This window comes from Trichoderma ghanense (genome assembly GCF_004382785.1).
Source record: "Trichoderma ghanense strain CCMA-1212 chromosome Unknown scaffold_15, whole genome shotgun sequence".
NCBI classification, from domain to species: Eukaryota; Fungi; Ascomycota; class Sordariomycetes; order Hypocreales; family Hypocreaceae; genus Trichoderma; species Trichoderma ghanense.
Window position 1 is genome coordinate 128905 of NW_027395678.1, and position 15047 is coordinate 143951.

The 15047-nt window shown below is 55.1% G+C and overlaps 4 protein-coding genes across 4 annotated transcripts; 2 read left to right on the forward strand and 2 right to left on the reverse strand.

Annotated features, from left to right (window-relative positions):
• Positions 1-1822: 1822 nt before the first annotated feature.
• On the forward strand, positions 1823-5048 carry CCMA1212_009117 (uncharacterized protein; the record flags this gene model as incomplete). Its single annotated transcript, XM_073706217.1, has 6 exons — positions 1823-1826; positions 3262-3394; positions 3474-3725; positions 3786-3874; positions 3937-4361; positions 4425-5048. The coding sequence occupies 6 exons, from the start codon at positions 1823-1825 to the stop codon at positions 5046-5048; spliced, it is 1527 nt and encodes a 508-aa protein (XP_073555178.1).
• Positions 5049-6117: 1069 nt separating this feature from the next.
• On the forward strand, positions 6118-8192 carry CCMA1212_009118 (uncharacterized protein; the record flags this gene model as incomplete). Its single annotated transcript, XM_073706218.1, has 5 exons — positions 6118-6122; positions 6147-6201; positions 6364-6660; positions 6765-7208; positions 7275-8192. The coding sequence occupies 5 exons, from the start codon at positions 6118-6120 to the stop codon at positions 8190-8192; spliced, it is 1719 nt and encodes a 572-aa protein (XP_073555171.1).
• Positions 8193-8505: 313 nt separating this feature from the next.
• Positions 8506-10509, reverse strand: CCMA1212_009119 (uncharacterized protein; the record flags this gene model as incomplete). Its single annotated transcript, XM_073706219.1, has 1 exon — positions 8506-10509. One exon carries the CDS (start codon positions 10507-10509, stop codon positions 8506-8508), a length of 2004 nt encoding a protein of 667 aa, XP_073555170.1.
• Positions 10510-12324: 1815 nt separating this feature from the next.
• Positions 12325-14875, reverse strand: CCMA1212_009120 (uncharacterized protein; the record flags this gene model as incomplete). The annotated part of the gene is made up of 4 exons (XM_073706220.1): positions 12325-13006; positions 13096-13314; positions 13394-14437; positions 14829-14875. The coding sequence occupies 4 exons, from the start codon at positions 14873-14875 to the stop codon at positions 12325-12327; spliced, it is 1992 nt and encodes a 663-aa protein (XP_073555254.1).
• Between the last annotated feature and the right edge of the window lie 172 nt (positions 14876-15047).

Sequence of the window (15047 nt, forward strand, 5' to 3'; positions counted from 1 at the left end):
ATGTTGAGCAGCTGTGGCACAGTTTGGTTGGTACAATGGCCGTCAAGAGTCCCAGCAACCAACCTTTTAAATACAAACGTTGCATTGCGTGAGTAATCAAGTTGATCTCGATTACCTACAAGTGATATCGAGGACCAGGATCCAGTTGCGGTTCACGAGAAAGCCTCTGCGTTTACTAATCTCAACTGCCGCAACAAGATCCTGAGGCGCGATTTATGGTCAAAGTTCCCACGCAAGCGAGAATCGTATCGTAAAGCTTCTTGTTTGTAATATGTAGACTTTGTGGACCGTGGAGGGACTTGCGGAGACTGGAAGACTCAGACCCTCCTCGAGGCTCGTTACTCGATGTCGATGCAATTCGCCTCGCGTTCGAAGAAGGATCGTGAGGAATTTCTACTGACAGCGGTTAATATGTGATATTAGCAGTTCCTGATGCTCGTAGGATAGCAGACGATGTCCTCTTGTGCCTCCTACCCTTGATCAAATAAGACCTGGTCAGCAAAACATGCGATTCTAGAGCCTGCTCATGTACCTAGTAGTTTTTGAAGACGGTAAAGCGAATGACGAGGGAGTTGGTGGTATTCAGACGTTGTCCAAGTTGGACGTTGTGGGAAGTCCGTCAGAACGGAGTGACTTGATCCTCATCATTAATAATGGCCGGGCAGGCATGGATCGCCTGAGCCACGCAAGAACGCCGTGAGCAACATGAGGCCGGCTAGCAGTCAGTTTACAGCGCTATCCTCGCTGTAATACGTCCGGCGAGTGTACTACATGTTCAGAAGACCACGGTCCCTCATGAAATTGATCGCCTAATGGAAGATTCCTTGCAGATCTTTGATGACTTTGAGGAACAAGTGCTGGTCCGGTCTTCGGCCATGATGGACGAAAAGAGTCCAGAGTCAGCTCGTTTCAACCTTCTCTTCGTCTTTTGGTCGTACAGTTTCTGCCAACTCCAGGGCCTCTGTTCGCCAGACTCTACTCGACCGACTCGATCGACACAGATTCCACCTTTTTTTGTTTTCCTTTTTTTTTTCAACCGAACTCCAACGATGTCTTCACCAACAATGTCTTTCAACCCTGGAGTCGGCTCTAGTCTCGTCTCCCGAGATTCACCCCTCCAAGGGTGCGGAAGAGCCACCAGCAAAGTCAGCTCCTCGACAAGCGGCACTTGCTGAATCCAAGTCCTTTGGGGCAGTCTTTCAAAGACACAGGTTTGACGGTCGGAAGAGTGGTCTGAAGAATTCGGCGAAGCGATTGAAACTCCAAACTCTAAAGAGGCCTTGAAAATCTTTGACTGGTTATGGGACCAATGTTCACGGCTCTGCTTGTGCCGCCGGCATGTGGCGGTGTCTTGAGATTAGCGAGCCGTCTGGGGTCAACCCGTGTCCAACGAGTCATCGGAGCGGCAACGGCTGAGGTTGGAGGGACTATTGGGACATGGATCATTTCGCCAAGGGCATCTTCTGTGAGGGTTAGCGAAACGTGCAGCAACACCAGGCGGTATGGTCTGTGGCTAAGAAGAATTGCAGATTGCATGGATGGACGAGGACGAGGAAAGGATGAAAAGTGATGGATTGCTCGCTTCAACTATCAGCTCAGCTCAGCCCAGCTGTTCGCCTGGCCTGCTGGGCCTGGGAGTCATGGATTGCATATGGATGTCTTTGCTGTACGGAGCACCGGGGTCTGTGATGCTTTAGCAGGGCCGATGATGCCTGTATGTACGCCGTAAGAGAACAGGGGGCTGGAGAGGCCTCTGCAAGGGCCATGGATGTCGATTATGGAGACCTGGAGACCCGTGCTTAATACGGGAGAGCCCGTAACCATGCGTTACTAGCTGCCGTTGCAAGAAAAGAATCGGTGTACAAACAAGCACGGCCGCGTTTGATCGGGAACCACGGCCTAGAGTTGAAGCTATTTCCTACCTACATGTGTTGACAGCGTTCTAGCCTCATCCTCAAGCTGCTCGGTTGGCTTGACTGACGCTGGCCTCCCATCCCCTTCAAGATGCATTCCATTGGCAGGCGGATTTGTAGGCAAATGCGCCCATGCCCTTGAGTGATATTTTGACGCAGTCTGCTTGAACCGGGATCGACTGATGCGCAAGCGATGACTTTATGCGTATGGGGAGAATGTAACCCATACCCGCCTGTCGGTAGCACCGCTTAGTGGCTGGCGTACCTGGACCCGGCATCTATTGTTTGGCTGTTGCTGGGCCGGTACCTGTACGCCCGGACTCGTGTCCGATCAAAACGAGGCTTTCTGGCTCGTCTCGTACCCGTCACTTGGCTGATTGGCGCAGTCCTCATGAAGACGGAAACTCCATCATCGACAGTAACAACTTCTATCAACAAACTCGACATTGTCACCAGACATCTCCCCTCTTCAACTCTCTTACCGCAAGTCTCTCTGATTCAGAGCTACGTTCTTCCTATTCCTCTTCTCAGCTTCTTGCAGTGACATGATCCCAGCCCTTTCTCTTCCTCCTCTCCCCCCTCCAAGAAAGCCAGCATCCATGTCCCTGCCAGACTCATGCGAATCGGCATTCGCCCTCAACAAGGGCGCCCGTTGACGCTCTGGTCGCCCTTCCGCCTCTCCCAGTCGGCAGTCACAAATCGCCTTTTCCCGCTCTTCTCCTCGCTCGCCTCGCCCCCCTTTCAGGGATAAAGATACGCTTGGCCTCCGAGAAGAGTTTAAGCTGCAGACCGGGGGACGGCTAGATGGTGTCGATTTTGTTTCTTTTGGCTCTTTGACTTGCGGGCGCCACATCAAGCGTTGGCTGGGGTGAATCGATACTAGTCCAGGTAGATTGCGAGCTTTTGTCTCTTTTTTTTTTTTTTTTTTTTTTTTTTTTTTTTTTTTTTTTTTTTTTTTTTTTTTTTTTTTTTTTTTTTTTTTTTTTTTTTTTTTTTTTTTTTTTTTTTTTTTTTTTTTTTTTTTTTTTTTTTTTTTTTTTTTTTTTTTTTTTTTTTTTTTTTTTTTTTTTTTTTTTTTTTTTTTTTTGATTTTATCTCGCCGTTTTTTTTTTTTTCCCTTTGAATTATCAGTTGTCTCCCCGGTTGTGACTGCCTGCCAAGTCGCTGTTGGAAGCTACTGAGGAGAGAGACTGCCCAGACGGGAAGCAGCAAGCCAAATCGTCTCCATAGAGGGCATGCACTTATAATACCGAAGGCGGTCCGCTCTTTCTATACTACCGGTCTCCTACCTCAACGCCTTTCCCACTCTCATCCCTTTTCCTTTCTTCTTCATCAACCACTTGGGAAGCTCAAAAGGACTGGCAGCCTGAACTCGTTGCAGACCTTCTCGGCATTCTCATCATGGCCGCTGAAAAGGACGAAGCCGCCATCGTCGAGGCGCAGCCACAGCATCAGCGTCTTTCCACCTGGCGTTACAACTCGTAAGTCTCTGGCATTGACTCTACTGCGGTGATTGTAAGCATGGATTGCTGACTCGTGCGTTCAACCTCGTGTGAATAGGCCTTTTGTCCAGACCATCATTGTCGGCTTCGTGCTCTTTTGTAATCCCGGAACGTACCTCGCCATCACCGGCCTGGGTGCTGGTGGCAAGCAGCCGCAGTTGATTGGTATCGTTAACAAGGCCAATGTCATTCTGTACTGCTTGTTTGGAGCGTCTGGCATTCTGGGAGGCAGCATCATCAACAAGATTGGACCGCGATGGGCGCTGATGATTGGAGCCACGGGTTATCCCATGTATGCTGGGTCTCTGTGGTACGTTTACAGACAATCTGCTACAAGGAATTGGAGTGCTCGAGCTGACCGTGATCAAAGGTGGATTGATAAAGGCGAAGGCTCCTGGTTTGTGCTGTTTGGTGGTGCTTGGCTGGGACTGTCCGCGGGTCTTCTCTGGTCCACGCAAGGTAACCAAACCAACCATTAACATCCGTTGCTCAAGCTCCCATGCTCATACAGGGACACCCAGGCTACATCACGACATGTTATCCTACCGAAGCGGACAAGGGCAAATACATTGCCACGTCATGGGTTCTCAACGCCATGGGCTCAGTCGTCGGAGCGGCCATCGTCCTGGGCGTCACCATCAACAACACCTCCGTCTCCGGAGTGCCCTCGTCCGTCTACATCATCTTCATCTGCCTCGAGTGCGTCGGTCTCGTGCTTGCCGGCCTGCTGCTCGATCCGTCCAAACTCCGACGCAACGACGGCCGCCCGATCGCCTCGTTCACGCCTCTTCCATGGTACCAGGAGCTCAAGGCTCTCGGTCTGACAATGCTGGAGCCCAAGATGGCGCTGATTACGCTGTCCATCTACAGCAGCGAGATGTATCTGTCGCTGACGGGAGCCTTTAACGCGTGGTACTTTAACGCTAGAACACGATCCCTGGCCAATGTGAGCATCTTATCTTTCATGAGTGTCATATACAGTCGAGTCCTAAACTAACTGCGATGAAAGTTCTGCTACTGGATCTTCCAAGTTATGGGAGCCCTCGCTATTGCCTGGATCTGCGATGCCTCAATCTTGGGATCCCGTCGACGCCGAGCCTTTGCTGCTGGATCCTTCGTAGCCATTGTCATTGGAGGAACGTGGATCGCCATGATTTCCTTCCTCACCGTCAACGATATCGATCGAAGCGAGACCCCGAGGGCGATTGACTGGACCGAGACGACCAAGTTTGCCGGCCCCTTTGTCATCTACATCCTGTTTGGAGCCTGCTATCCCATCTTCCAAAACTTCCACCACTGGACATACAGCACCTTTTCCAACGAGCCGCACGTTCTGGGACGCTACAGCGGATACTTTAAGGGATTCCAGGCGTTTGGCACGGCGACGGCGTTTGGTATTGACACGCACGGCGTGCAGTTCGTCAGAGAGGCTGGCGCCTATTTCGGCATGATGATGCTGGGCTTGATTCTGACCATGATCAGCATCTACTTTTACACCACAGAGACCAAGTACGGACAGGAGGAGGGCGTGGTGATTCCCGAAGCGTTTGAGGACGTGGTTGACGAGCACGCTGAGGAGGCTCACGACAAGTCGCTCGACCAGAGCGAGACGACGGGCTCACAGAAGGATTAAAGCGGCCGTCTCTCGCTCTGTCTTCTTTTCTCTTTTACTCATCTGATTGAGCGTGTATTGACTGACCCGGGGTCTGGAGCTACCGATGGGATCTGATTTGACGACGATATACTATACAAACTAATGGATGAATGTCTTTCAAGGCAGGCATGGAAATGGGAAACGGGAATGGGATTAATGGGCTGTTTATTGATACGCCCATAACATGTACGAGCTCGGTTTCGAGCATAAGTTACAAGATGACAATGAGACGTTTCTACTCTACCATCATGATGGTGTTCCTCGAAGGAACGACGTGTTGCAGATGTAAACCACCACCATTCAGCATCATGACCGTTGTTGTTCATGTTGTTCATGTTGTTCATGTCGTTCATGACATCAACATGGCCGTCGCATCCGGGCCAGCGGATTCCATGCACGATGCAGCCATGCACTGCCGTCGAACCACCTTGCCGGTTCGCATTTCTCATCACAACCAACACAGCGTCGCAATCCAATCCTGCTCCACAGGCCACTACCGACACTTGACCCCATGTGCTTCTCCCGAGCCCCATCGTTCCCGCCGCTTCTGACTCGAAAACTACACGTAACAACAGGAAAACAACCCCGGTCTAGGCTCTTGGTAGCTCTACCTAGTATTCGCAAAACCCCGCGCGGGAGGGCGATGTGATTAACAAGGTCGTTATCTACGGTAGTAGTAGTACTATACCCTCACACACACACACACACACACACACACACACACACACACACGCAGGCCCAAAGTGGCATGACATGACAGGACAAGGATGCAGGTTGTTTCAGCGTCTCTCAATGCCGGGAACAGACCGAATGGAAGCTGCTCAATCCTCCTCCGGCTTCATGCTCCTGTTGCCCGCATCGACGGCTATGCCAAAGGGGGCAATATCTACGCTAGAGGTGGGAGGGGGAAATGCATGCATTTCGATTTGAGATGTTCGATAACAGATGGTGTTTTGTTTCGTATCGAATAATTGGATAATTCATTTTTCCATTTTCTTCCTGATCCTCTTTGCTCCATCGAGTTCCTATAGATGCATGTTGGGCAGCCATGGGGTAGCTGAATGCTGCTTTTGGAAGGCAAACTGATGAGGGGTTGAACCACGCAAGCTGGGGGACCAAGATGCAGGATAAGGTAGCTTCAGGCTTTTGTGACCTGAGCAGAAACCTGAGATTCGGAATCTGCAGTTGAATCGATAGCCTCGCATCAGTCAGAGACTAATCGGGGTCCCTGAGTCTGCCAACTTGCGGTCCAATCCCGCATATGCTCTCGACCTGGAATAAACAGACTAATTAGCAAAACAAACAACCACCACCAAAAATGCCCGAATCGCAGGACCACATCCGCCTCGCCATCTCCCTGCGGGACGGTTCCCTCGACAAGAGCGTCCTCTTCTCCCTCTCGCAAATCACGTCTCTGCCCCAGGATGTGACGTCGGTGCCTCGATCCAGCGACCTGCTGACGGACGCGGAGCTGCAGCTGACGGAGGAGTACGATGCCACGGCGCTGCTGGAGATGCTGGCGGCGAAGAAGGTGACGGCGGTTGAGCTTCTGTCGGCGTTTCGCAAGAGGGCCACGATAGCCCAGCAGTGTGTGAGTTACTGGCGATGTTTCCTTTGAATTCCCATGCTCTGCGTCACCTCTCCATTCTCTCACAGTTTTAGTGCTCTCTTCTTCCATCAAGCTGACAGGGACAGACAAACTGCCTCACAGAACTCCTCGCCGAGGCCATCTACGACGCAGAGGCCTGCGACGAGCACCTCGCCCTCACCGGCCGCCTCATCGGCCCCCTCCACGGCATCCCCCTCTCCCTCAAGAACCAGATCGGCGTCGCCTCGCACTTGACAAACGCCGGCTTCGTCGCCTGGATCAACAACACCAGCCGCGACGACGCCGCCATCGTCAAGACGTTCCGCAAGCTGGGCGCCGTCGTCTTCGCCCGCACGAACCAGCCGCAGGCCGGCATGCACCTGGAGACGTCCAACAACATCTACGGCACGACGGTGAACCCGCGGAACAGGCAGCTGACGGCGGGAGGCAGCACGGGAGGCGAGGCGGCGCTGATGGGCATGAATGCGTCGGTGCTGGGCATAGGGGGTGATATCGGGGGTTCTATCCGGATTCCTGCAGCCTTCAATGGGGTAAGAAGCATAGGACGCCTGTTGCTCTGAACGAATTTGTACGCGACATTCACTGACGCAACGCAGCTCTACGGCTTCATGCCCTCACCCAGTCGCTTCAGCGGCAAGGGAGTCGTCGTCCCGACGCCGGGCCACGACGCCATCGTCGGCACTCTGGGCCCCTTTGCGCGCTCCCTCCGCGACATTGAGCTCTTCTGCAAGGCTTACTCGTCGACGCTTCCCTGGATCGACGACGTCTCGCTCATCCCCGGCAGCATCCTGTCCTCCGCCATGGGCCGCCAGCTGGACGAGACTCGACCGCTCAAGGTCGGGCTGCTAATGGACGACGGCGTCGTTTCGCCCCTGCCTCCTGTTCGAACCGCCATGCGCCGCATCGCCGAGAAGCTGGGCCGCGCCATTGACGTCCAGGTCGTGACCTTCTCCCCTATGGAGCACGCCAGGGGCTGGAGCATCATCGCCGCAAACTACTTTGAGGACGGCGGCGCCAACATCCGCGCCATCTGCGAAAAGGGGGGCGAGCCCGTCCTGCCGCTGACCGAATGGATCATCAACGAGTGCCAAAAGGGGCGGGCGGAGGTGGCCTCGTCGCCGGAAGGGCTCAAGGAGGCCCGCGACGCCTTCCGCCAGCAGTACAGCGACCACTGGAACCAGTTCGACGTCGACGTGGTGCTCGCCCCGATATACCCGAGCGTGGCCGGCCCGCACGGGGCGACGAGGTACTGGGGCTACACGGCCATCTGGAACCTGCTGCAGTACCCTGCCGTGGCGATGCCGGCGAACAAGCTGGTGGGCGCGGCGACGGCGGCCGAGCTCAGGGAGGCGTACGAGCCCAAGAACGAGCTGGAGAAGCACTACTGGGAGATTTACTCCCCGGAGGACGCCGAGGGATTGCCGGTTGGAGTGCAGGTCGTGGGCAAGCGGTATCACGAGAGGCTGGTGCTGCAGGCGGCGCGGGTGATTGAAAAGGCCTTGCTGGGGAAGTGAGTGATGAGCTTGTTGAGGTAGACGTGATCGATGCCATGATGGATATTTCAGTACTCAAAGGATCATTATGGTTGGTATATAGACGACCCCGAAAGTGTATCACGAGGGTTTGCGAGGAGATGTAAGGAGTATTCGATCCAGTTCTTCACTATTCATCAGCATCATCATCATCTGTATATTCTTGCCAGGGTCCATCTACAGATATCCAAGTAGAATCTGCCTCATATTCACAGGCCGTATAGGCTTCTCACGTTGTTCAACGTCTCTATCCAATACACGCACGCTCCATAGACTACAATATTCATCCTAAACATCACAGCTTGCAGCACTCCTTGGCCTCCTTGATCTCCTTGGCCACCTCCTCCACCAACGTCGACTTATTCACCCCCTGCTGCGAATTCGGCACGTCCAACGCCGGATTCTTCTCGTGGAACCCAACCGGCTTGAAATGCACGCTCAGCCGCTCCACGGGCATGACCGGAAAGTCCTCCGGCCGCGGGTTGTGCGTCAGCGCAAAGGTATGCCAAAACACCACGTCCTGGTTGCGCACGTCGTCCCCCCTGGCGGCCCAGGTGTCGACCCCGGTGCTCACGCGGCTCTGGTTGGTGAACTCGCCCGCGGCGAACAGCTCGCCGTCGCGGTACCGCGTCACCCACACGGCGTGCTCGTGGAAGCGCGCGCGGCGGGCGTTGAAGGAGCGCGACGACATGAGCATCCGCTGGCTGGCGACCGTCTGCACCTTGTAGGCCACGGGCTTGCGGCTGACGGCGTTGATGATGCCGTCGTTGCGGATCTTGAAGACGCGGCCCAGCTCGACGTTTGTGTCCGCGAAGCCCGCGGTGTCCAGGACCGTCGTCCGGGCGACATAGCCCACGCCGTAAGGGTCCTCGACGCCGTGCTCCTCCGGGTCGAGGGGGACGCTGTCCTCGTATGTCACCGTGTTGTTGAAGCCGTCAATGGCAGGGTCGACGCGAAGGTTGAAGATGTGCTGGTGGTACGGCGCCGAGACGCCCGGTCCTACAGGGGTCGACCACGGCAGATCCAGTCCCTCGGCATCGTCAATGGGAATCGTCGACAGGACGCCCGTGGCTCGAACCTCAAACTCGAGCCCTCCGGCCTGGTCCAGCACCCAGGCGAAGATGTACTCGTAGTTGGAGACGGTGCAAATCATCTGCACCACCAGCTGCCGGTTCCGCACCACCGTCGCCTCTCCGTTGCGGTAGTTTGTGTGCTTGTGGAGGATGCCGGCGTCCTGCTCGTGGAGACATATGACGTTCTTGAGATGCACCGGCCGGCCCTCGGAGTCGATGCGGAAGCCGTCAAAGTACTTGATGTGGCCCAGACAATCGCAACCAAGGCTGAGCTGGTTGCAGGTGATGCCCAGGCCGACGTCTCCAACATCGAACGCTTGCTTTCTGTGATACGGCCGACGAGGGTCTCCATAGGGCACAGTCATCTCGGAGAGGGCGAGGCGGTAAAAGACGTTGCGGCCGTCAAATGTGAGGTTGTACAGGACGAGGCCCTCGCGGTAGTTGAAGCCGACGCGGAACCGCCACTTCTGCCACTTGACGAGGTGACCATCGAGTGAAAAGGAGGGCCCCTCGGGCTGCTGGACAACCAGCGGCTTCAGGTCGGTCCTCAGCGGCGTCTCCAGCAGCTCGTGGGCGTACTCGACGGCCTTGACGGGCTTCCACGGCTGAGTTTCAGCGCTGACCTCGTGGCCGCGGCCCGTGGGCAGATAGTCGATCCGCACGAGCTCCTTGGAGTTTGCGTCGAGCACGGGCGAAAAGGCACACGGCAGCGAGTAGTGGTTCGACTGCGGGTGCGCCACGGGCACGATGAACATGTAAAACTGCACGAGCCGGCGGTGCTCGGCCTCGTCGTCGGTGCCGTAGATCCACGGATCCGTGCAGACGGTGACGCCCTCGGGCAGCTGCAGCTTCTCGATCTCGGCAACGACCTTGGGGTGCTTGAGGCAGACGATTTCGAGCCCAATCATCTCGTCCACGTCCACGGGGCCCTGGATGTGCTTGGGCAGCTCCTTGAGAGAGACGACGGCCTTTGTGTCGAGGTTGATGACGGCCTTGAGGAAGGCGTGCGTGTCCAGGCGGTGCAGGTAGCTGTAGGCGAGCCGGGCCGGCGGCTTGGGGAGAGGCTGGCCCGTTCGCTCAGCCTCGATGTAGGGGATGACATGCTGCTTGACGGGCTCCTGGATGTCGATGACCTTGAAGCGGAGGCTGATGCCGGGGAGAGACGCCTTGAGGATGGATGCGGCGAGAGTGATCTCCTCTGGGCGAATGGGGTCGAAGGGATGCATCTTGTGTGCTTGGTGTTGACGGGAATAGCGGCAAACCGTCCAGTATCCGCAATAGTATCCTGATTACCTCCAATATCCAAAAGCTCTCGCCCGCAGTAGTCAGAATCGCAATACCCAGGTCAACCAGCAAGGATTGGCCATGCGCTCTCCTTCAGCCGTGAATCTTCTTCCAACCGAGACTCCCAAAGCTGACGAGTCAAGTTTTCCCCAAGTTGATAGAAGGCGGGACAACATGATCTTGCAAAGAAAGGAGGGGGCCGGGAGGCCGTTTTATCTCCTCCAACTTCCACCACCTCACTTAGCACAACACTAACGGTTGAAACCATGCCCGTATCACCTCCTTCAAGTCCGTCGATAACTCGCAGCTTGGCAAAGGCTCCATTCCGTCTTGCCTATTTGTTCGCCATCACGACACATTTTGGGAGTTACCCACAGACGTGGACCGAGATACAAGGTTCAGACGTGTCCAACCACCCGTTCGTGCAGGTATTTAAACTCCGTCCCCTTGGTATCACGCCCGCTACTTTCTCCATTCCACTCGATAAGCAGAGAGGAAAAAGACATGCGAGCATCGGAAACCGGCGCCAGCGTAATGTACAAGTTACGCTTCAACTTCCAAATCGGATGGGAAACCGAATACCGAACGACCCCCCATCCCCTCACCAATCTATCTATCGACTATCTTTCTTAGGATCCCCCCCTTGCGAATTTAACCCAAGTTGCCAGGGCCCAGCAAGGCAAATAAAAGAGATCAAAAGCAAAAAAAAAAAAAAAGACGAAAACCAACAACATCCGATTTGCCTGCTCTGCCCATCGAACCAACCGCCATAAAATGCGGAGGTGGCCCCAAGCACTGCCTTAGTCGACTTTTCCCTTCTCTTTAAGGACGCCCTCCAGTACAGCAACCGTCATTCCGATTCCGATTTGGGCCAAAGATACGCGCCCAAAACGGGAAAAAGAAAAAAAAAAAAAAAAAAGAGTCAACAGAGCCGCTGTGGAGGCGGCTTTCTTCCCCTTGGCTTTTCCTTGTTTTCCATCTGGTCGTCCATGTCAGTAAGAGAGAGGGGGCACAAAAAGGAGAAAAAAAAAAAAAAAAAAGAAGCAAACAGCTCCTTGATAATCAGAGCAAGCACATCATCAGCTTGGGCCCCATCCCGAACTTTGACACTATTTCTGGTCACATCACAGTGCTGCTATATGGAGCAGCTCCCTTGCTAGTTTCTGCGTGGTCGGGCGGGCTAGTCGATGACATTTAAAGCCAAGGTCTGTCCTTGTCCCCATTCTCTCTCTCTCTTTTCCGGTGATGGGAAGCGTTTTTTTTCTCACAGAATTACTAGTTTTGGCTATGTGCTTATAGCTAGACGCCATGCTCCCAGTCATGATTCCCATACGAATATTCAAAGACAAATGACACCATCGAGAGAGCGAATCCATATCGAACCGACGACGAAAACGGGCCAAGGAAAATGGATAGAACCGCACCAAGGAAAATAATGATGAAAAGCGGGAACAAAGGAAACGGAGGAAAGAAAAAAGAAGAGGGAAGCAACACATCATCACGGAGTGGAAAGGCGCCATCTCCGTCTTCCTTTCTTTGCGTGTGTGAGGAGGTCTTCATCGCTCGCTAGTGATGGTGATGGCAACAGATGGTTGGTGATGGGGCTTGTCACCTTTGGGGGGTGTGAGATGTCTATCCCGAGTGGTGAAGGCCTCTCACTCTCGCATATTCAAGTGAAGGCTACCACTTCAAGGGACGATGACCTTATCTCCGGAGAGGTGACGAAGACGTCCTTTACATCCCTCTCAAGTGAGCGTTCAAGTGATGATAAGATCCCAATTCGCATTTGCAAGCAAGCCCCTCCAGTCCGAAAAGTTGCTCTGCGTCGACCGCCTCTTCCAGACCTGGTTCAACAAGTGACTCGCACACTTTACGTTGCCCAGCCCAATGTGGCTGCCCAGCGCTTCCACACGCTGCAGCGCCTCCCGGGCCTGGTCCGGCCGGCTGGTCTCACAGGCAACGATGAAGAGAAGAGGGAGCAGGCCGGCCTCTTCCGGACACCCCAGCGGAACCCGAGCAATCGCTGCCAGGCACTCTGTCAGAGCGTCGGCCTTTGTCGTGGGCAACAGAGAATGCAGGTAAACCCAGTTGATGCGCATCGTGGGCCGGGCCTGTGCCTGGAATTGGGTTCGAAGTGGAGCTTGTACTTGGGCATGTGCCTGAGCCTGTGACAGGGCTTGTGGTGACAAGGTCAACTGCGAGAGCGATTCCGACTGTAACGACACGTCCAGCGGCGTCAGGGCTGGTGGAGACAACACGACGGGTTTTGGTTTTGCCTCCCTCTCCGCCAGAAGCTCGAGCACGGCATGGGTGCAGGCAATGACGGCACACCGATACGCCTCGGCAATGTGGGACGAGTTTTCGATCGTCTCGGGCTTCATGCCCTCCGGAATGGCGAATCGATGCGCGTCCCAGCTCCTCAGGGCAAGCAGGCGCAATCTATCACAAAGACGGGCTCAGTCAGTCATTCATTCCCTCACCCAGGCGCTCAGTCATGGAGGGAGAGTCTCGTCATCTCTTTCACATACAGTTCCCTTATTCCTTGTTCCAGCTTCTCCGGTTCTTGCCGGACGTCGATGACGAGGAGGTCGTTGACTCGGCCGAGAAGGATGATGAGGCTCTGGGAGAAGCCCATGTAGGGGTCAACCGGAAACAGCCTGCCTTGTTCAAAGGGCTCGTGCTCAAACTCGTCGACGGGCTGCGGTGAGTACTCGGTGACGCGGGCAATGTTCTTATGGTACGACATGCTATTCGCTGCTCGTTAGCCAAGGGGTGCAGAGGAGGAAGAAAGGGGACAGTCAGGGGCAAGACGGCGGCACCACTCACAAGCTTCGAACGTAGGCCAGCGTCTCCGACATGGAGGCGGCCTGGTCCGCATCGAGCGACTGGCACAGAGACTCGATACCTCGCAGGTGGAAGCGCCAATTTTCCACGCCGTCCTTGATAATCTCATACTTGCAGAGGAAGATGGAGGCGAGGATGGCCATCTCGGCCGTGTCCTTGTCCTCGATAGCCATGTTCCTTTTGTTCTTCGCTTTGCCTTTGCCCTTGCCCTTGCTACTACTGCCACCATCGTCTCCGCCCATTTCGGTATCGTCGTCGACCGGGTTCGACTCTTCCCCATCAGTTATCAAGTCTATTGCTCTGCCAGAGACTGAGCCGGAACCGGAACTTGAACTCGATACTCGCGGGATCAACTCCCGCACCGCCGACAACACCCGGACATAGTATCGCGTCGCCATGGTTGCGTATTCCGAGCGATCAACCTCCGACGAGCTCGAGCGGTGCACAGCGGCCGTGGCGCAGATGGCGTCGAGCAGCAGACTCGACGAGGCGATGCGCGGCAGGATCAGCGACTTGAGCGGGTTGACGCGGCTGTTTGCGTTGACCAGCACGTTGCTCAGCCGCTCCAGGTAGTACTGCAGGTAGAAGTATTCGCTCGTAGAAAGATAGGAAAACTCGGACAGCGACGGAATCTCCCGCGAGCCGCCGCGAGCCCGCAGGGCCACGGCCTGGCGGTCCTGGTTGTCGCGATTGCTGCGGCGGCGACGGCCCGGGTGTACGAGCTGGAACTGCGTCTGGAACTGCAGCTCCGGCTGCGACTGAGTCGAGGATCGCGACAGCCTGCGCGCCTTCATCGGCACCAGCTCGCGGCCGGAGCTGGATTCCGCATCCTCTGCCGAGCCGCCGGAAGACGCCGACGAGGTCGACGCCGGGCTCGAGTGGTTCGCTTCGTCCGGATCCGGGTCCGGGTCGGCGTCGCTCACGGATCTCGACGGCCGGGTGTCGCGTGTCGGCGTGACGACGTTGATGGGACAGAAGATGTCGAACTGCACGCATTCGAGGCCGAGCCGGAGGCATGTCTGGCACCTGCAAGTCGCCGAGCCGTCAGCGGGAACAGGTCGAGTGAGACTGCATGTACCAAAGGGCCAAGACCCAGCAGCTTCTCGTCATTGTAGACTTTTCTTCGTCTCTTCTTGTAGGGGTGACGTCTTTGCGTGAGTGCTATATGACAAAGTAGGATGGACGAACAGCGTATGGAAAAGGAGACGATATTGAGACTAATAAGAGAAGATTGTAGCTGAACATGAAGGGCCTACCTCGGCTTCTGGCCATCACCTGTAGGTATTCAGCGTCAGTAAGTCCAGTTTTCATCTCACGTAACAGACACTCCACCCGAGACCATCCATCAGCAGAGATGCCGCCCCCAAGCCACCTGTCAGGACCAAGAATGGCGGAGCGCAACGCAAAAGGAACTCACACTTCTTTCTCCTCCGCTTGCACGTACTGCAACCCGTGCGGCTCCATGGCGTCTTTCGGATCCGGCGCGCCATCCAGGAACAAGTGATGCTCAAATGATGAAAAGGCCGTTTTACAAGCTCCTCATGCAAGCTGGAAATCCCCGAGGCGCTGTGTCGGTGAGTGGGGGGATGCCTAGAGCGAGGAATGAAGAGAATCGTTGCAATCAAAGACAAGTCGT